At 49.7% G+C, this 21,093-nt stretch overlaps 1 protein-coding gene across 1 annotated transcript in view; it reads left to right on the top strand.

Moving 5' to 3' along the window:
• LOC119395174 (nucleolar and coiled-body phosphoprotein 1) overlaps positions 1 to 21,093 on the top strand; it is a 675,420-nt gene that overhangs the window by 99,893 nt on the left and 554,434 nt on the right. The window contains exon 5 of the mRNA XM_049416108.1: positions 4,054 to 4,242. Coding sequence (XP_049272065.1) covers positions 4,054 to 4,242 — 189 coding nt within the window. The remainder of the gene's footprint in view (positions 1 to 4,053; positions 4,243 to 21,093) is intronic.

The raw sequence follows: 21,093 nt of genomic DNA, 5'->3' as shown, positions 1-21,093 counted from the left end.
CGGTTCCCGGCCCTTCAAAACAGCGACGGGTTTTACAGTCACTGCTTAATTACCTGTACAAAATTTGCCTAGACGGGAAGCTCTAATGAATGATTATTTCACATACCTTAACTAACTTAACGCCCTCGTTGTGTATATTTCTATGAGGTTAACTTGCGAATTTAATATTTTTTATATTCTTTCTTTTGATTCTTATATTCTTCTCTCTCTTCTCTATCTCATTCCCCAACTCTGCACAGAGTAGCGTGCCAGCGGTATACAGACGCCGGCAAAAGTATAAATTTGTCTAATAAAGAGTCTCTGTCTGTCTAGCCCGTTGGAAGCTCTCTTGGAGATATTATTACATGTACACTTGCAAGGTACCTACCCACTACGCTATAAATCATAGTTTTTGTGATGTTGGAAAGCATCCACTACGCCATTATTCTTCATTATGCGGAGAAGCGAGGTACCCGCTACACATCTGTAAGGCATTATGTGCACTTTGTTGATGCGGCGGCTGATGACGATGAAGATTTCTGGTTGAGCATTTGTAATGGCTTGGAAGCTTTAGACGACCCACTAGTTACGTAAGTCGCACTGTATGACGCCCAGTCATTATTTCGCTCTCATACCACACTACATAACATATGATAACGTGAGAAAGAGAGAGAGAGAAAGTACTTTATTGAGGCCACGAGGAAACCGATCATGGGGGGTCTTATGAGCTTCCTTGGTAACTTATACAAATACACTTGCGACGAGGTACCTGCTACGCAATAAATCATAGTTTTGGAGAAGCAGGGCAGCAGCGGCTATGCGATTTTTCATATTTCTGCGGAGAACCGTGGTACCCGCAACACATCTGTAAGACATTATGTGAACTTAATTGGTACTGTGCCTGATGACGATGAAGAATTATGGCTGAGCACTTTGTAATGGGTTGGAAACAATAAACGACCTATCCGTTGCGCAATTCGCATTGTGTGACGCCTGGTTGTTATCTTGCTATTCTAACATGCTATACTACATTTGTTAATGCGCTTCCTTCCCGATATGAAGCCTGTATAGGGCCTTTTTGCAACGGAGTTTCAGGCACCGGCATGGCGCGGTGGCAGATAACCGGGCTCCCACGCAGAATGCGCAGGATCGAACCCCGTTCCATCCCGGATATTTTTTCTTATTTCGTTTTCTGCTTATTTCGCGTGATAGCGGTTACGGACACTGATGGCGGCGGACAACTACGGCGCCGAAAACGGCTGTTCTTGCGATCTCATAACAGCTTTCGCTGTTAAACTTAAAGGCTCCTTTATGCATTCGCCTAAAACAACTCGAGGGCGAAACTATCTTCCGTTTCTTCTCAGTCGACGCGCTGATCCTCCGAACGCTCTCTGCCTGTGTAACGCTGTTTGGCGCGGCCTTCGGGATTGGAAGAATTGCAAGCTTCCTGCACCTCAGCTGGTTTTGCTCAGTGATCGGCCACCTTCGATCAGGCGACGACGTAGTGTTATGACGTCAGCATCCGACGTCACAAATTTTGGCGATCTGTAACGTCATTTGACGTAATCGCGTAATGATGATTTTTTCAATCACTCGTGTTGACGGCACCGATGGTCAGTTTTCACGTTTGATGAGACATCGAAGGCTTTCGCCTTAATGAACTGCTTCTGTTGGGCGTCCGCAACAGTCCTATGGATGCAGATCGTCATTAGAAATAGCTGGCAGCCGGCGTCCGCAGAGCCGGTGCAGACGCCCAGCTAATGCTGTAGAATTAGTGTGCACAAAAGCAGGGCAGTCATCTATAACAGCCGCAGGTTGCCCGTGTCCACAGCTCCATGAATATGACTCCTCCCAAGCGCATCTTCCACCGCGGAGCCTCCGCGTCACAATATGGTATGACTACATCCTAAGATCCGCCCGTTTTCTCGACCACAAATCCAACAAAACTACAATGCACGTAACGCACTCCAAGAAACCGGCGCGACCGAGAAGGGGGCGCCGTCTCGTGGACGGCCACCCGTGTACACGAAGGACGCCTTACGCCAGCTACGTGATGTACATGACGTACCCGGAAGCCTATTGAAACGCGCGACGTCGACAGATCCATGGAGCCTTAATTCCTGATTCTGAAAGTGGTCCAAAAAATAAGCGAATAGAGACAGGGTGAACTTTCACTCTTTCTTTTCTCTTATATTGGAAACGATGGTTCTATTCGCATTTACGCACTCTAGATGCAAAACTTAATACCCAATGAAAGAGTGGGCAGTCCATATATCTAAAAAAACAGCCCTTTAAGGAAACTTCCCTGGTCTTCTGTGCCAAAACCACGACATGACTATGAGGCATGGCGTAGTGGGGGAATGTGGAATAATTTTGGCCACCAGTGATTGTTTAACGGGCGTCTAGATCTAAGTAGACGGATTTGCCTGCAATTTCGCCCCATTCGCATACGGCCTCTAGAGCCAGCCATCGAACTTCGCCGCCCAGTGATGAAACACATCACCTGCGAAAGTACCACAGCTGGTAAGAAGAAAAGATCCCTCAAAATGCCCTTCGTTCTCTAGCAAGTTTTTAAATCACGAAACGCGATGCGCGAAAACAATGAATACGAATGTATGTTCGCTGTATGTACTGTTTGTTGCCAAAACATGCGATTGTCGTTATCAAATAACACGTGTAAAAACATGAAATTTTCTCAAATGAATTTAGAGAAAAAGAGCGCTTAAAAATGAGTGTCAGTTAACAATGAGTAAAAAGCTCAAATTGAATGCAGCATGAGTTTTCGCAGACTCTTTGTAACGATATTTTAAAACTGGTGATATAGCGGACTTCACATAATCAGGCATCGCTAAAAAACTCCCTCTCGATCGTCAAGTTTTGGTCTACATTTGTCTGGAATCGAGCAAAAGACTGGTTTTTTTACTCGCGCACGAATTCGCACAGAACCAAAGCAATCTGTGATATGCCTTTCAGTCCTCGCCCTTCTAATGCTTTTTGTTACTCAGACAGTATAATATTCTATGTATTAGTAAGGTATTTCATTTTCATTGTACTTGTTTGTTTTTAAATTATTAAACTGTTAACTACCTTTCAATCTTATCAGCTGTGACTAGCTCAAACAATACTAACCGTACTCGTCTTGCATTAGAAGGAAGTTTATTGCTACCACGAGTTCGTACTAATTACGGCAAAAGGTCGTTTCCATTTAGAGCTCTTTCATTATGGAACCCTATTCCACACAATCTAAAGTATTTTTCTAATCTGCCCACTTCAAAAACACAAACACTGAAATTATATGTTCTACCGTCATAAGTCATTCTATTTTGTCCTATTTAGTTTGAAGTGTAATTATTGTATAATTGTTGTGTTGTTTACTTATTACTATTTTTATAGCTTTGTTTATTTTTTGTATAGTTGTATGATACTGCTGTTCTGATACTACGTGTTCTTGCCACTTGCGTTTGCATTTTTTTTTCACATTCTTTCTTCATCGTGGGTCCCCCTACAGTCTTCGGACTATGGGTCCTTAGTCTGTAAAACGTCTCGTTCATTTTATGTATCGCTACCCCCCTAACAATAAACTTGAAATTTGAAACCTCGACGTGTGGGCTAAAGGAACCAACAAAAACAAAAGATTAGCACAGTTTGTTTCGCTGCTAATATGCACGTGGTCACGCGACGCATCTGCTGAAATGGCAATGCAATAGCGGGTAGCTAAAAGTGCTGCACATAAAAACATAAAACCTTTCTAAGGGCTCGCGCACACGGCACTCATAGTTTTGGTCATCTTTTGCCCGTACACCTATATGAGTACGTACGGTCGCCCCAATATGAGTTCCATATGCTGCCTGTAGTCAAAACACTGCAGGGTGGCGTCGACAAAGAAAACAATCAGTGAAGTAAGCACTGTTTCCACTACCGGTATCTCAAAACCAATTTCAGCGTTGCTGCTGCAATAGGCTTCGGGCTATTTCAACGACGGCCACCGTATATAGCGCCAGTGTAAATGAAGACGAAGAAAATTACGAAGCACCACTAATTGTTTCAGTTCGTCTTTCCTGCTTCTCTCGACAGTGCTGGAAGTTCACCTGAAGTCAGAAAATGGGGAGTGGCAGCAGCGCTCCTTGACGGGCCGCCACAACGACACGTACCACCTGGATGGGCTGCAGTGCGGCACTCGCTACCAACTGTATGCTGTGGCCTTTTTGGCAAGCGGCCACCGAGAACAGAGTGACCTACTAGCCGCGAGCACAATCGGCAGCCGTGAGTGGTTTCGAAGTTTTGCAAAGGGCGTACGCATCTTGCTGTCGCAGCATTTCCTACAAAGAGCATCTTAAGGAGGGCTTTTACGAACCTACATGGCGGTCTTAACTCGCCTATGGCTGTGATCCTTTGAATTGCATATATGTAGAGTCGCGCTGAATATGACTTGCAAAACATGACACATGATCGTGGCGTACATCATGAAACCCTTTCCCCACAGCCACGTGCGTCGCATACACCGCACACAATGGCCCATGGTACGCGGGTATACGCCACTACTAACTCGCCGTCTAAATCAACGCAGCACAGCGGAAACATACATTGCAAGCTTCATCAGACATCTTGTACGAACTAAACAACAAAACGGCAATCCTGCGCGGACCACGAAGCACAGTCACAAGGAAAGCTGGGGGAGCGGCCGTTTTAGAGCCCCTTGTAAACTCTCTTGGGAAGTACACATACAAGTGACCCACTTCGCCACAATGAACGTAATTTTGCGAAGTAGAGGAAAACCCACAAGCCCTTTATTCGCATTGTGCGGAGAAGCAATGTACCTGCACAACATCTGTAAGACATTATGTGCACTTTTTTGATGTTGTGGCTGATGACGATGAAGAATTATGGTCTAAGCCATGTGTAATGAATAGGAAGCATTGCGTCGCATGGTTATTTTACTCTAGCTGTATTACAACTGTTTATGCGATTCCTTGCCTGGCATGACCCCTGCATATAGGGTATCTTTCCGAAAGCTCTTCAATGACAGGCGTGGCTCTCGGGTTTACGTGGATGCACCCACGTAAACGCCTAGTGGTACACCACCATCCCAACGACTACAGTCAGCAGGATCATGATTTCACCCTTGTGATAGGTGAAGTAGTTGACATACACCTGGCCACAGCATAGAGTGAATTCCCTGCAGTGATGGAATCATAATGCACGTAATAAACAATGGCACTCGGTACGTACTCATTCAAAGCGTCTTCATTTGACGAGAGAAAAGCCGAGATGTGCGCTCGCCAGTAACAGAGAAACATACACCTGTAGTCACGCACATACAACACAGCGCTTCAGGAATGATAGAGGCAGAGTTCGTAGCTTGAGCCTTGCACGCGGGAAGGCATTCGGCTTCCCGCTGGCGTGCCTCTAATTGCACCATGACACTCACTGCGCGACATTCACCTGTCTCTGTCATTGCCTTTCTCTGCCGCTTATTGCAGGCCTTTTATCAGTCGGTGCTATCGCGCTCGAAGCAGTAGGCGGTAGAGGAACGCCGTTGGTACTGTTGTGCAAATTTATTCGACTTCATTGTTTGTGTGCGTTTTACCGAGGTCACTTTTGTGGCAAAACCGGCGTGAGTGAAGTCTTGGTGGGCGCTGGCATTAACCACTTTCGTGTTCAAAACATGCGTAGCCTAACCCTGTGCACTAAAAATGACGGTGCAACTGAGTAAATGTATTGGGGAAAATTGGCGCCCCCCTTTTGATAATTAGGGGGGGGGGTCGCCCCCCATGCGCACGCCTATGCCCGCAAGATTCCGCCAACAAACGCTGCTTTCAATTAGTCTAGATGAAAGTGGTGCCTGTGATGTAGCGTAAGTGTTGGCATTAAGTGAGATAATAAGGCACCCTTTAGATGCCTTTGTAGTCAACGTGCCTTGCAATGCCCCTGCCTCACGGGCACCCGCGAACTCCGTTTACACCCTTGACTGTACGCCAAGGGATTTGTGGTCCGTGTCACACGGTCTTAATTACGCCAAGGAAGTTAAACAGTGTTTCACAAAGGGAGTTCGGCGATCTCCAGTAGTGGCGGATTGGAGTATCCTCGTTCCCAGTGAACTGTAGTTACGAAAAACCTGCAAACACAAGGCCCCGCAGTCAACACAATAACAGGTGCTAATATAGAAGGGCTTTCGCTGCATAATTCATTCATAACGTGCGTCTAACGAAAAAACTAAACAAAAAAAAGGCGAGGCTCACACAAGCCGCGCAAGGCTTGAAACAGCGAAACTGGACGATTCTGAAGACTGTTATGGTTGCTTCTAGCGTGTTTCTAGCTAGTGTTGCAGGTTGTTTCCAGGTTGCTACTGGGTCGTAGTTAGGCGTTATCTAGGAGATGCTAGAATGTTTCTGCGTTGATTCTTAGTGCAGAGAAGTTCCAGTTAAACCACAGGCAGTCGCAGACACGACATGGATGTCCAAACTCCTGAGAACCTTGCGCTAAAACCACGCGTTCGCATCTCTCGTAGATTTCCGGGCATGTCGTCGTCGGCGTAGGCCTTCCATCGCTTCGGGTCTTCTCGCAGTCACCGTTGCCTTTCCTGTACCCTGGTATTCGCTCTTTGTACGTACTGGAGTCTTCGCTTCGCCGTCTTCGCTTAGCAGCCATTTTCTTGGACTCACTGTTGCCTTTATCCTTTTTAGTAGAAGTGTGCAGTGGCATCGGGCGAGTAAGTGACAGGACAGCCGAATATCCAGGCGGACAAGTGACGGCAGGTTTATTGGCAGCCCTTATTATTGAATCCAGTACATGCCGCGCTGCCATCTGGCAGTACTGTTGTACACTACATAAATCGTACAGCTATCTAGTGATACTGCCGTACACTACAACCCCCCACAGTAAACTTGAACCAAACATGTGCACCAAAACCCACGGTCCAAAAGAAAACGATGTTCACAGGTCGAGTCTTTTCGGCCTGCGGATCCTCCTGCCATACCGCGACCGTGAGACGCGTGGCGTAGAAGCAGAACCCTGAGGTTCCTCTTCAGTGGAGGTGCTTTCCCGAGGAGACGTGGTTTGCTGGTCTTGTGCTGCTTGGTCAGCTCCAGGTGTTGTAGTCGTCTCGTACTGATCCGCCACAGGTGTTCCAGGTGGGTTGGCAGTGGGGGTTCACGTCGTTGGCACCAGGTGCATCCGGTTACGCTGAAGTGACCCGTCGGAGTCTCCACCACGTAGGAACGTGGGCGTTGAGCTGGCCCTAAGACGGCTACTAGGGAGTTGACATCTTGCACCCAGGCCCGCTTTCCGGCCTGAGGACGCCGCAATGTGTGAGCTGCGTGCCTTCGGTTGAAGTCTGACGCTTGGCGCCTCCGGTTGTCTTGGTCCCGTTGAGTGATTGTGACCGAAGGAGGCCAGACTGGCTTCAGCAGGTGTGACGCCTTCGGCAGCCGGGTCTGTAGACGCCTTTCTATGAGCAGCTGAACAGGACTCACTCCATTTACCCCCGGTGTGTCCCGGTATGCCACAAGTGCCAGGTAGGGATCATCCGCCTTCCGCAGCAGGTCTTTGGCTGTCCTCACCATCCCTTCCACCTCCCCATTCGGCTGTGGAAAATGGGGGCTGCTGGTGACGTGGTAGAAGCTGCAGGACTTGGCGAAGGCGGAGAACTCTTTCGCAGCAAACTGAGGACCGTTATCGCTGCGCACCAGTCTCGGAATTCCATGGAATGCGAAAAGGCTCTTGATGGCGTTGATGACTGCAAGTGCTGTGGTTGAACGGAGAGTGATGACTTGCGGGAAGCGTGACCGGTAATCTACCAGAAGGACAGTCTTGGCCGTTGAGATGAAAAAGATCGATGCCCACCTGTTCTCAGGGTCGACTTGGAGTGGTTGAGGGCAGCACGGGCTCCGAGCACTCTACCCTGGTTTCGACACACGTGTGGCAGTTAGACACAAGTGTTTCTATCTGGTTGTTGATGCCCGGCCACCAGACGGACTTCCGAGCTAAAGCTTTGCATCGGTTGATGCCTTGATGCCCGTCGTGGAGAAGCTCGAGCATGCAGCGCTGAAGGACAGACAGCACGAGGATGCGGGACCCTTTCAGAAGCAGTCCCTCGCAGACACTGAGGTCTCCTTGGTGCTGCCAGTACTTCTTCACATGGAGGGGCAAGTGGGAGTGCCGAGGCCAGCCATTGGCGTAGTACTGAAGCAGACGGTTGCACTCGCCGTCGTTGACTTGGGCCTGGCGCAGGTGCTCGAGCTGCTACGAGACGATGTCTGGGAAGAAGAGGACGACCACTTGGGCAAAGAGCTCTACTTGATTCACCCGGTTGGATGAAGGGGAGTCCAGCGGTGCGCGCGAAAGCGCATCGGCTGTTGCCAACAGATTCCCTGGTACGTAGAGTACTTCGTACTGGAGACGCATGAGCTTCAAGCGAAACCGTTGCATCCATGGTTGCAGTTCGTCAACATCCATGTAACCCAAGAGCGCCACTAGCGGTTGATGGTCCGTCTCGACGAAGAACTGGAGTCCACGGACGTATTCCTCGAACCTTTTTACCGCCCAGCTGACCGCCAAAGCTTCCTTTTCTGTTTAGCTGTACTGGCGCTCTGTGCATATGAGGGACCACGATGCGAAGGCGACGGCTCGACGCTCACCGGACGGCTGTTCTTGGATAATTACGGCCCCGAGACCATAGGAGCTGGCGTCAGCTGAGACTTTCTTTATTGTGAGGTATGAAAATAAAAGACCGTGGTCTTGTACGTGGTGTTGTAGCGAGCCACGCAGAGGTCTGAGCACAGTAGCTTCTTCAGTTCGAAGAAGGCAGACTGCTGCGCCGGGCCCCAGCTCCAGGCAGCGTTCTTGAGCAGCAGTGCTCCGGCGCGGTCACCTACGAAACGTGTGGTAAGAAGCGTCCGATGTGGTTCACGAGGCCTAGCAGGTGACGGGCCCCTGCGACATCTTCGGGTGGCTGCATGGCTCGGACTGCTGCAACCTTGTCTGGGTCTGGAGAAATTCCTTCCGCGCTGACCACGACGCCAAGTAACTTGACACTCGAAGCCGCAAACGAGCATTTCTCGCGGTTGAGCGTGACTCCTGCCTTTGCTAGTTGGTCCATGACTTGTCCGAGACGGCGGTCATGCTCGAAGCGTGTCTTTACAAAGACGAGGATGTCGTCAATCATGTTCACCACACCCGCTTGGCCTTCGAGGATCCGGGACATCTGACGCTGGAAGTATTCCGGTGCAGACGTGATCCCAAACGGCAGCCGGAGAAAACAGTAGCGTCCAAACGGCGTTATGATTGTGGTCAATTCTTGGGACTCTGGGGACAGCTTGACCTGGTGGAAGCTTGACGTGGCGTTTAACATGGAGAAAACTGTCGCCTCTCCAAGCAATTCGAGGCATTGTTCCACTGTGGAGAGCACGTGACGCTCTCGAAGATCAGCTTATTGAGGCGTGTCAAGTCCCCGCACAGCCGATAGCCACCCGAGACCGCGGGGACGACAACGAGCCCAGCACACCAGTCGGTGGGTGTGTCCGCCCGACGAATCACGCCCTCTGCTTCTAGCTTGTCTAGCTTAGTCTTGACGGCATCGCGGAGAGGGAATGGAATATGCCGGGGTACGCTCAACGAGAAAGGCCTAGCATTGGGTTGCAGCTTGATAGTGTAGGCTTCGGGAAGCGTCCCAAGTCCTCGCAAGAGACTCGGATCGAGACAAAAGTCAGCCGTCGGCTGTGAAGTCCTCGCGCCTACGTCGAGAAACGTGCAGACGCCCAAGGCTTGAATTGCCGGGAAGCGTAGCAGCGAGACCGTCTTGGTTGCCAGGACGTAGAGAAGCTGCTTGGTCGACTTTCCGTGCCACGACCGGGTAGCGACGTAAGTGCCTATGACCGGCAGGATGTTGTTGCCTGGGCCTTTCAGCTCGCTCTTGTCGTCTTGATGCTTCGACGGGACGCCGGAAAACGTACTGGGTACAACTGAAACTTCGGCGCTGGAGTCCACCTTGAAATAAAGTGGGCGGCCATCGACGAGTACGTCGACGAACTTCGCGTTCGGGCGCTCTCCCGCAACTGCATGCAACTCGATGGAGCTGGCCAAAGGCTTCCGTGTGTGCGTCCCGTTTAAGCGCTTCTTTTTGCGGCACACGTTTTCAAAATGGCCACTCTTGCGACAAAAGTTGCACAACACACTGCGAGCGGGACATTCGGTGCGAGGGTGCCACTGTATCCAGCTTTCAGGGACACTGGATGATCAGCGCTCTAAGTGGCCACTGCTGGAAGCTCGGCCGTTTTCAATGGGACAGGGTCATTTTTCGGCGATAAAAAATCGTAGAGGCGCGACTTCCAAAATTTCCCAGGAAGGCACGTTCTAGAAGTTGTACTGTACCTCACAAATGCAGTACTTTTACTATCGGGGCGTTACATTTTGTTCCCACGACGAGTAAAGTTTAAAAAATGGGATCCTATGGAAGCCACCGAAATTTCGCTAAAAAACGCAGCGAACCATTTTCCGGGACTTCATGGGTAAGCGACAACGGACTTAGGCACTCTTTGATTATAGCCAACGTGTCGTGAACAGAAGAATCAAAAGCAGCGTCATCACAATCTATTAAAATAAGGTAGCCATCTACATACCGAAAGCATTTTTGAACCCGTGATTCTGATAGCCGGCCGCTGACCTTCCTGTCTAGGTGTGCAAGAAACAGATCGCTTAAAGCTGGAGCTATGCAAGAGCCAATGCACACGCCTACTTTTTGAAGGAACACATTTCCATTCCATTCAGCAAAGGTCGAATGTAGGTAAACCTTGAGCACTTCCAAAAAACCACCCGTTGTGACCGCACACTCATTTCCTCGCACAAGCTGAACGCGAGTGCGAGGAATTGAACCTGACAGGTTTGGTTCAGTCTGTGGGAAAGAAAGAGAAATTGGCGCTACGAATGTTCTTTTCAGCAAAAACACACAAAGAGGACGTACCTTTTCGGGTAATCGTCTCTGAGCAGGATACTTGGCAAAAATCAGTGGCGCTTTGGTTGCAAGGGAAACTGAACTTGCTTCACGTCGATGACCCGTTTCTGGTTAGCAATTCCTCTAAAATGATTCACTTTCTTGCACAGCACAGCAACGTTGCCTATAAAGCCTTGTCCATAGATGTTAAGGACCTTTATTATTCCTTACCAGACGAAGATCTTTTGTCGATTGTCGAAGAGGCGATTTTCACATTTGGTGTTGTAGCATTTCAAAATGAGTGTGGGGTCACAACGGGTGGTTTTGGGAATTGCTCAAGGTTTACCTGAACTCGACCTTTACTGAATGGAATGGAAATATGTTCCTGCAAAAAGCAGGCGTGTGCATTGGCTCATGCATATCCCCAGCTTTAAGCGATATGTTTCTTGCACGCCTAGACAGGAAGGTCAGCGGCCGGCTATCAGAATCACGGGTTCAAAAATGCTTTCGGTATTTAGATGACTACCTTATTTTAAAGGATTGTGATGACTCTGCTTTTGATTCTTCTGTTCACGACACGTTGGCTATATTCAAAGAGTGCCTAAGTTCGTTGTCGCTTACCCATGAAGTCCCAGAAAATGGTTCGCTGCGTTTTTTAGACCTGGAGTTCACCCTTTCAGGCAATCACCTGTGTTGGAAATACTAACCACGGGCAAATAAGCCCCTTCTGCCGTTTGGGTTAGCCCACAGCAAGCTCGTGAGAAGGGCTATCGTGCACACATGTCTTTGGAACACACTCACCAGATCCTGCCCTCACGCTGTTGACGGCAGCTTCAGAGCGCAAATCGCCTGTTTTGAGGAAGCTGGTTACCCGACGCATCTGCTCATTTCAGTGGCGGAGGCGTTGCGACGAAGAATCAGAATAGCCAACAGAGTTGGCGAAGAACAGCCAGCATCAAGGCAGAAGGTGGCAGTCATTCCGTACTTGCATCGTGTGCCACATAGGCTTAAGAAGATAGGCCTACGTTCGGGTGTTACCGTCGTTTTTTCCGCGCCGCACAAACTGCATCAGTTGTGTGCTAGGACATGCCCTGTAAAGCAGGCGCCGCGCAAGTGTAAGGGCAAACATAAAAACCATTTTGTTGAATGTTCCGAGAAAGTTGTGTACAGTGTTTCCCTTTCCTGTGGTCTAAAATATGTTGGACAGACCGGGCGATGCTTGGACGTCAGGTTACAAGAACACAACTTGCGGGTTCCTTGCTCAGCACTGTTGCCAGTGCGGCTGTATACTCCAGCGTTCGAACAAACCGGGGTCCTGGACAGACATGCAAATGACCAAACCAGAGTGATCATTGAGGCCTCGATAATTGCCTAAGATAACTGCGTCAGCAAGCACTCAGTTACCTGGACCCCAAAAGAACTGGCTTTTCTTTATAACGTAAACAACGATCCACACCACTGATATGTTTTACGGTGGCCTTTCGGCGCATTCATTCATTATGTATTTGTTCATGTCCGCCGTATGGTTTCTCCTTAACCTCTTCACGATAGTTACGCGATTTTTTGTGAGCGCTCACGTGACCTGGTATGATAACATATACACATGTGCATTTTTTCAATAAACCCTAAGTTCGAAGACAGCGCTCGTCTATGTTCCCTTTCTTGTCCCTTGTCCGTTCTTGCGCTGATGGTGAAGTTGCATCTTTCATCGTAGTATCTTGATAAGACCAATTTTATCACCGCTGGGTCGGCTGGCGTTGTGGCCGAATCGGTAAAGCAGTGGTACATGTGTCGCGTGTGGACGTTGCGTCGAAGGTTCGATTCGGGCCAATATTTTTTTCTTTCTTTTTTTACAGTATTGCTCCTGTTTGCGTGCGGGTACAGTGGGTTACGGTGCTATGCTGGTGACCCAAAGGACACGGGTTTTATGCCGGTCGGGGCTCTAGCGTTCTCGAAGGAAGTCAAAATGCCAGAAGCCCTTGTATTATCCGGAGCCTTTCACCACGGCGTGGCTCATAATGAAGCCGTTGTTTTCTACTGAATCAGAGGCTCGGTCTGAGCTAGTTGGTATAGCGACATAATGAAAACGGTAAGCGCACGGTAAGACTAGAACAAGAAGACCGAACAAGAACAACAAGCGCTCTGTGTGTGTCGTCCTCTTGTTCCAGTCTTACCGGGTGCTTAGCGTTTTCATTATGTCGTTGTTTTGGCACGATTTGATTGTTGGTACATTCGATCGGTCGTTTTCGAGCGCTCTGGAGACGTGCGTCACGTCCATCTGGTCGAAATCGAGCGCTCTGACTACGTTCGGCTGGTTCTTTCAGAGCACCACGCTGCATCTCTGAGAGCTCTCACTCTGTGCTCGGAGTCCGACCGAGATCTGATCACGTGAGGAGCTGTCACTGTTTTGGAGCCTTTCAGAATTTCAAATACCTGCCGGGCCACCCGCCCTCTCTGAAATGCCCTGGCGGCCGCTTTCGAATCGCTATACACGTTGTCTCTCCGACCGTCTTGCATGGCGAGTGCAATGGCCACTTGCTCGGCCGCCTCTCCTAGCATGCACAACAAAATTACTAAATTCTTTTGCTTAAAGAGAAGGGTCTTCCCGCCGCCTCATTCCAAGCTAAACAGGCCGCAGGCGGTCACGCTCAGAGTCCTGCAAACTAACTTCTACCAAAATCCGGCGCCCCTTAATAACATATAGTATCCGGAAATTTACCCGAATAGTGCTTGCGCAGCCTGTGGCGAGGCTTCTACTTTATCTCACATGCTGTGGGAGTGTGGGTCGTTGGGCCCGAAGTTCACCAAGGAAGAGTGGGACGCGCTCCTGCGAAGTCCCGTCTATGAGGACCAAATCCTGGCCGTCCAGCGCGCCCGTGATCGGGCCGGCAGGCTAGACCTGTCGGTCCCGTAGTGGGATTAGCCGGGTGCGCGATTAGTCACGCTTTGCTAAACCAAATAAACGCTTATTCACTCACTCACTCACTCACTCACTCACTCACTCACTCACTCACTCACTCACTCACTCACTCACTCACTCACGCGACTCCCGTGGCTCGTGTGTTTGCTACAGAAGAGGCGGTGACGCGTATTCCCTTCCGGCCTATGATTGCTCTGGAGAGTGGCTGCAGGTACCGCACGGACTCGCTTTCTCTGGCTCGGATGCTTCAAGTCTTCCCTCACCAAGTCGTGTGAGCACAAAATTTATGATAGCTTTAATGGCCAGGTTAAGCGTCTTTTAGGTGTACTACGTTATCCTCACGATGCAGTAGCCACTGCGGCGGAACGTTTAAAGAAGTCCGTTATGTTACGTCCGAGCGTGGTTGCCGAAAGCGATAGGAAGAAATGTGTCGTAGGTATTCCGTACATTCATTGCGTATCTGATAGGCTAACGAAAGTAAGAAGTAGATACGGCATTAACGTTGTTTTTACGGCAGCCAATAAGCCAAGAAAGATATAATCGCCGCTATGCAGAGAAAGAATGAGCGAGTGAAAGACAAGGAATGACCGATATTAGAGGCAAAGCTCCTTAGGGCCGAGCCTCGTCGTTGTCCGCGTCCGACACGGTCCACGAAGGCGAAACAGACAAAAAACAGAAACATTTGTGAACCGCAACAGAAAAAAAAACATCTGTGAAAAAAAATACTTGACGGGGCGCTGAAGTAAAAAAAAAAAACATCGTTGAAAAATGCACGGGAGGGCGCTGCCGTGAAAAAGAAAATATCTGTGAAAAAAAATACACGATCAGGCGCTGCAGTGAAAATGGGTATATATAAGCGCGTTCCAGACCGCACATACTCTTTCTGCGATGGACCGTGAACGCGCGCTCGCCCGCTAAAGGCAACGTCGACGCATACAGGGGATGTGCATAGACCTTGTCTTTGCCAACTTCAGGCTAGATCCGAATGAAAAACCATTGCCTCTGCATTTCACGGACCACAAAGCAGTGATGAAAGGAAAATGGAATCCACAACTGAACACGACGTAACATTTATGACCAATAAACATTTTGTATAACTGTACACACGCGTTGTCACTCATTTACATGCGCGAGTGGGCGATGTCACGGGAGATTCAGGGTTACCGAACGATCCCCAGTGCTTCGCCCGCTCATCATTCACTTCGTGGTTATGCGTGGATTTGTTTTGTTCAGTGAAACACGCGGACAAATTCACTGATTGCCGTACAGGTGTGGTGTATAGACTATTTTACGGATGGGTTCGGTGCCGGCATATTGGGCTGTTAGCGTGGCCCTGTGGTATCTTCAACAAATAAATAAAGTGTGCGCTGACGTACACACATGATAACGGTTGGGTTGGTGCGTTCGACGTTTCTTGGCCTTATCAATTCACGCCGTGAAACATAAGAATAAGAAGAAATTTGTTTACCAGCCCAACAGCCCCGGGTGGCGGCGCCCACATGTCTTACGTAAAATAGTCTATAAAGTTATGTTCAGCTGCGGCCGCTTCAACGTAGGCAGACGGGTCGCTACATTGATCAAAGATTGCTAGAACATAACAGATCGCTAGCCGGAGGCTCACCATCTAATCTATCTTTACATCGCTGAGAGTGTAAGTGCACGCCAAAGTTCGATGCATGCGCAGTTTATTATCGGCATAGCAATGAAGAAACGCGTCTAATAATTCAGGCAATTGGCGTATTGAGAATAACGGCAGCGCATACGTAGAAACATGGTCCGCAATATTAGAACCAGCGTAGGCTCGCATTGTCGAATCGCCGTCTTTCTACATGAGCAGCGTTCTCTGTTTCTGCAAGCAGTACCGGTCTTATTTGTCGCATTTGTTTCATCTCCGGAAAAGAGACATCCTGGCGAATTTTGTGTGGCACACCACTGCACTCTGGTGCTCCGCCCAACGTGCAGGCTTCAGCAGGTTCATATGGACAATCTCATGCCATCGACGTTGTTGACCAGAACAGGGATCGGCTACCTGCGGTCCGCGGGTAGCATGCGGCCATCAGGACAATGTTATGCGTCTTCCGGCACGACGTCAGAACTCTCCCCTCCCCTTTTCACTTCCAGTCTCGCGGCAGATATGACAGTTTTGACCTCAAGTAGGGTTCGACAGGAACAAACAACCCGATCCAGCTTTCTTGGACATCGGCGTTTAGTTCGCGTGTCTTCCACCACGTGCCGCATGGCTTTTATCTTTTTTAATCTCGCGCGAAGTCGAGAGTTGCGTCATGGCAAGAAAGAAAAGAAAGAAAGAAAGAAAAAAGAGTTCAGTACACACAGCATCACCTGCTGGCTTGGTCTGCCGCTGTTCTCCGTTGCGTCGGCGACGAAGATAAGGCCGGCGAGTTGTTAAAATGGCTAGTCATTTCGCGTTTCTTTGGCCACGGCTCGTTTAACGCTGCAGAATAAGAGAACGGCGCACGACAACACCGGAGGTATCGAAAGTGCAGCCAGACGGGTTCATTTATTCCCTTTCTTTCAACAGCAGTTGTGCAATGGCCGCCGTTTGTCCGGTTGCCGGCGTAGACACCGTGTCGTGGTCGCATCGGCGAGGCCACGTCAAGCATAATTGCTTTTAAGTTACATAATTAAGAATAGCTGTACCTAGTTAAGGCAATGTAACCGTTGACAAGCCTTATTAAGCTATGTTGAGCATGGTGAAACCTAATTAGTTTCACATAACTAAGCAAATGAAATCACAGCTTAATAAATCCTAATTCAGCCGAGCTGGGATTTTCCTGTGCAGAGACATGCCGAGCGCGGTAATATGTGCCGAGCTTAGTCTAATTAACACTAATTAAGAGTGAGCCTAGATATTGGGAAATAAGCTAATTATCTAATTAGGCTTAGGTTGACTTGGTATGCAAGCTAATCGGGACCAAGCCTCGAATATGCAAGTAAATGTATGTAGTTAAAATAATCAACTATATTTAAGCCTACGTTGACTTGGGATGCAAGCAATATGTGACCAATCCTGAAATATTCAAGTGGAGCCAATTAAGTTCATTGAGGACATTAGGGTACTTGGTGCTGTGATTGCCAAGCGATCCCCAATGGAACTCGCCCGATACGTAGTCAATACTCGTGAATTACAGTGTGATCGCGTGACCACTTTGTGTGTGGGCGTGTCAATTGGCGCTGTGATCTACAAGCGATTCCCAATGGAGCCCGAATGACACGTAGCCAATACTCGTGAATTACAATGTGATCACGTGTACACTTCGTGTATGGGCTTGTGATTTCATGTGTGTCTAGTCAAGCCAGGAACAGCCGAGGGCCGACAAGCTCTGCTCTCCCCCAGTTTTGTGCGACTCAACGCAAGCGACGCAACTATGTTGCTGGGTCGAAACGCTCGGCCGATGGCAGATATCGAGGTGTTGGCGTACATTTAACAGTCTCATGACAGCATTTCGCAATATCGAGCCCTAAGTTTCTTAGTTTGCAGCGTCTGGTCACTTGCCTTCCCCGTGTTTTAGAGCTGTTTATTTCCAGCTAGGTATCTCTGGCTACGGAGAAGGTGGTGATACTTCTTACAATAATTTTTGTGGTTTTACGCCCCAAGAACACGATGACATTGTGAGTGACGCTGTAGTGCAGGGCCGCCGATAGTTCGACACCGTGATGTTCTTTATCGTGCATTAAATCTAAGCTCACAGGCTTCTAGCATGTTGCGTCCATCGAAATGCTCACGCTGCCTCCGTGATTCGCTTCCGTCACCTAACACGCTGTTGCGTAATATATGACTCCAAGTGGAAAGTAATACATTTATAAGGTGTTGGCTCGCGGCGCACACAAATCGGCTCACAAATGATCACGCGCGTGTGCTACCGCTACACTCTAAGAAAAAAAAAATGTGTTTTCTGACCATTTGGGCTTGCCACTATATGGCCCTCTTTTAAAGGGTCTCGTAAACTCTCTCTAGAGATCATCATACACTCTTTGGAGAGTCGCATGACCCACAAGGGAGTCGCAGTGCCACTTTAAAGAGAGTCACATACGTGGCAAGTCAGGAATCCCCGACAGGAGTCGCACACACTGTTTTTTGTTAGAGTGTACGGATCTTCTGCTCACCGGCTCCGTCGATCGAAGTGCGCAAGGAAACAAGAAACACTGCCTAAATAGTGCGATTTCTTTATTAAACTAAAATACTATTACCTGGGGTTTTGCGTGCTAAAACCACGATACGATTACATGCACGCCGTAGGGGAGGGCGACGCAAATTTCGACCGTCTGGTATTCTTTAACGTGCCCTCCCACAGCTCAACACAACGGCCCAGAAAAGTAGGCAGTGGGAAAGGAGGGGGGCTCCAGTATAGTCGGCTCCAGTATCGACGAGAGCTGTGACTCTGTGGCCGTCGATAAGAACGTCGAGGTCGCTAGTTCGTCGTCTCGCGTTTCGGTTAGGGTCGTGGCATCGGTTCACGGCTGCGTCAATTTGTCCCATTGCTACGACGCTGCGTCGTCAGGTCTTCTTCGGGCCGTGAAGTTTCGACGCCAGGGCTCCGTTCGGCTTGCGCCATATTTTTTAGATTTCGTCTTGGCGTCGTCGTTGGCGACGGAGGATCTTCGGTATTTCGTCGTATAGCAACCGCTCCTCCATATGTTGCTGCCCTTAGTTTTCCGGATAAGAGCTAGGTGAGCGGCTCCATGTTGGGCCAGTGTATAGTCGGCGTTGAGTAGAGGCGTAGCGGCTTGGCGACGGTGATCTGGAAGGTCCTCGGAGGCTCCATAGCACTCCTGCGAGATAGTCGGCGATGTCACGTGGCCGTTCACCTCATTCTGGACGTGGCGCGTCGATGGCGAAACCACGCAGTCCCATCTGTCGGTACTGGAAGCGGCAGTAGCTGTGACCAGCTTCTCCGGAGTGGCAGCAGAGCGGGGGGTGGTCGGGCGCGCACCAGACGGTGGTCTTGCTCGGGGTATGGCACTGGCCGACAGGTGGGCGGTAGGGTATCGATGATGGCGGCGGCGGTGGTGTCTGGTGAGGGAACAGCGTTGATGCGGCGTTTTGACGCGGGCGCGGCGCGGGAGCGAAGCGTCTGGATGCAGCAGCGGAGCTCATGTCTTGCGGCTGAGGCTGTGGCGGTTCAAGGGTGCCCAGCGACTGTTGTATTTCTGCTCGAACGAGCTTTGCAAACGAGTCCACTTGAGGCTGTGGTGAGGGTAACAGCTTGCTAAGTTCCTCCCGCATAATCTCCTCGAATTGTTTCGCACAGATCGCCGGAGCCGAGGACATGAACAGCTGGGGCTGTCTTGAATCGATCGGCGATTATACTGGCGGGTGCGCATTTCCAGCGTCTTCTCAATCGTCGTCGCTTCTGAGACGAATTATTGGATAGTCGAGGGCGGGATCCGCATCAGCGCAGCTAAGAGCTCTTGCTTAACACCCCGCATCAGGAAGTGGACTTTCTGGTCCTCGGGTATTGCAGGGTAAGCGTGGCGAAACACTCGGTACATTTCCTCTGCAAAGATGGCCACGCTTTCATTTGGGAGTTGGACCCGTGTCTCCAGAAAGGCTGCGGCCCTTCCTTTCGGACGACGCTTGCGAACGTCTCCAAGAAAACGCTGCAAAAGACGTCGAAGGCTCCAAGTGTGGACTCCCGATTCTCGAACCAGGTCCTTGTTGCGTCTTCCAGAGGTAAAAGCAGGCGTGGCGCAGCTTGTCCTCGGAGTTCCAGTTGTTGAATATTGAGACCCTCTCGAATGTCTCGAGCCAGGTTTCGGGGTCTTCACTTGGTAACCCATGGAAGGTCGGCGGCTTTCTGGGTGGCTGCATCACAATCGCTGCGGGGGACACAGCGGCCGTCATTGTGCCTGTTCTATTCGTCGCCGTGGCCTTTGGCTTGTCCGGGAGGAGTCCGTATGGCGGGGCTTGTCCTTTTTGTCTGCAGCTGGGTGGGCTGTCCGTGATGGTGTCGGTGTCTTCGCCACGAATTGGGCTGTGTTCACGGCTTGACGGGTGCGTGCGGAACATGAACGAACAGCACCTCTACCAGATGTGACGGGGTCGTGACGTCGACGAAAGCAGCAGTCAACGTGTTCAAGATGAAACTCTTTATTTGGCCGAACTTGTGGCTGGGAAACAGAAAGTCAAACTACAAGCGATACACACTGTGCGCTGAGAGCGGCGAATAGAGCGTCGGCCGTCGATAAGTTGCTCTATGGTAAGGCGCGTCGGCATTTACACATGCGACATTTACCATTCCAGCCTTAACGCTGGTGGCTGAGCTGTTCGTGATTCCACGCTCAAGCTGAGCAGATGATCCTATCTGGAACGTTCCCAGACATTCTGGTGCGGCTTGCGCAAAGCAGTAGTAACAAGTCCAAGGGGGCGGTAACATAAAACATAGAAAGGAGCGCCTGTGGCAATATTACAAGGGACCAAAGACCGTAGCACCGAGTTCGTCACGGCTCCCGTATGAAACCTCTCATGCAGCACTCTTCGACACCGTGACGTGAGGCAAGTATGAATTCTTTCGCGTAAAGCGAAATTAGTGTGGGCATTTATTACGCACATCTTCCTCATACGTATATTAGCATAATCATTTTTCATTTTTAACACGAACGTGTTCTATGCCGAGTTCCACCAAGGCTTTCATGGCGTATTTCCGGGACGGAAATACGTCAGCGAAATGAACGGATCTCGGATATCGGATTTTCTATCGGATAGCAAAGAAACAAATGACACGAAAAAAATCCGTTGGCAGGAGTCGAACCCACGATGTCCCGGTCCGCGGCAATGGCTAGCGGGAGTATAACCCGCTGAGCTTCCATCAAACACACGGAGGAGGTTACACAAACGCGCCTTTTATCTCTCACACTTTCCTCTCTCAGTGCTCTTGATTCGTGAGACGGTGTCGTTGTCTGGAAGCGGTAGAGTGAATTAATGCGTGGATTCCGCGCGCCGTTGTTGCGACCGTTCCAATCGGTGCGTTTCCATTACGATAAGTGTAGCTTTGTCACTGCTTTAATACACCGCGAGGTGGTGGCTTAAGTCTAAGCTTCGCTGATCGTATCCATCCAAATAAAAAATAGCTCTCCGACGCTAGCCTGGCAGTCGCACCGCGTTCGCCGCTCGCCCTGTGGAAAATCACGGCCAGGCTAGAGGGAAGACACGACACGCCTCGCGTTTCTCTTCGCATTTAACAACGCTTTGAAGGAGTGCATATCGAGCACTAGTGTTTATTATGTGTTTTTATGCCATCTTTGCACG

Source organism: Rhipicephalus sanguineus, chromosome 5 (genome assembly GCF_013339695.2).
Source record: "Rhipicephalus sanguineus isolate Rsan-2018 chromosome 5, BIME_Rsan_1.4, whole genome shotgun sequence".
NCBI lineage: Eukaryota > Metazoa > Arthropoda > Arachnida > Ixodida > Ixodidae > Rhipicephalus > Rhipicephalus sanguineus.
Note: the sequence above shows the minus strand (reverse complement) of the source record. Positions and strands in the feature narration are given on the sequence as shown.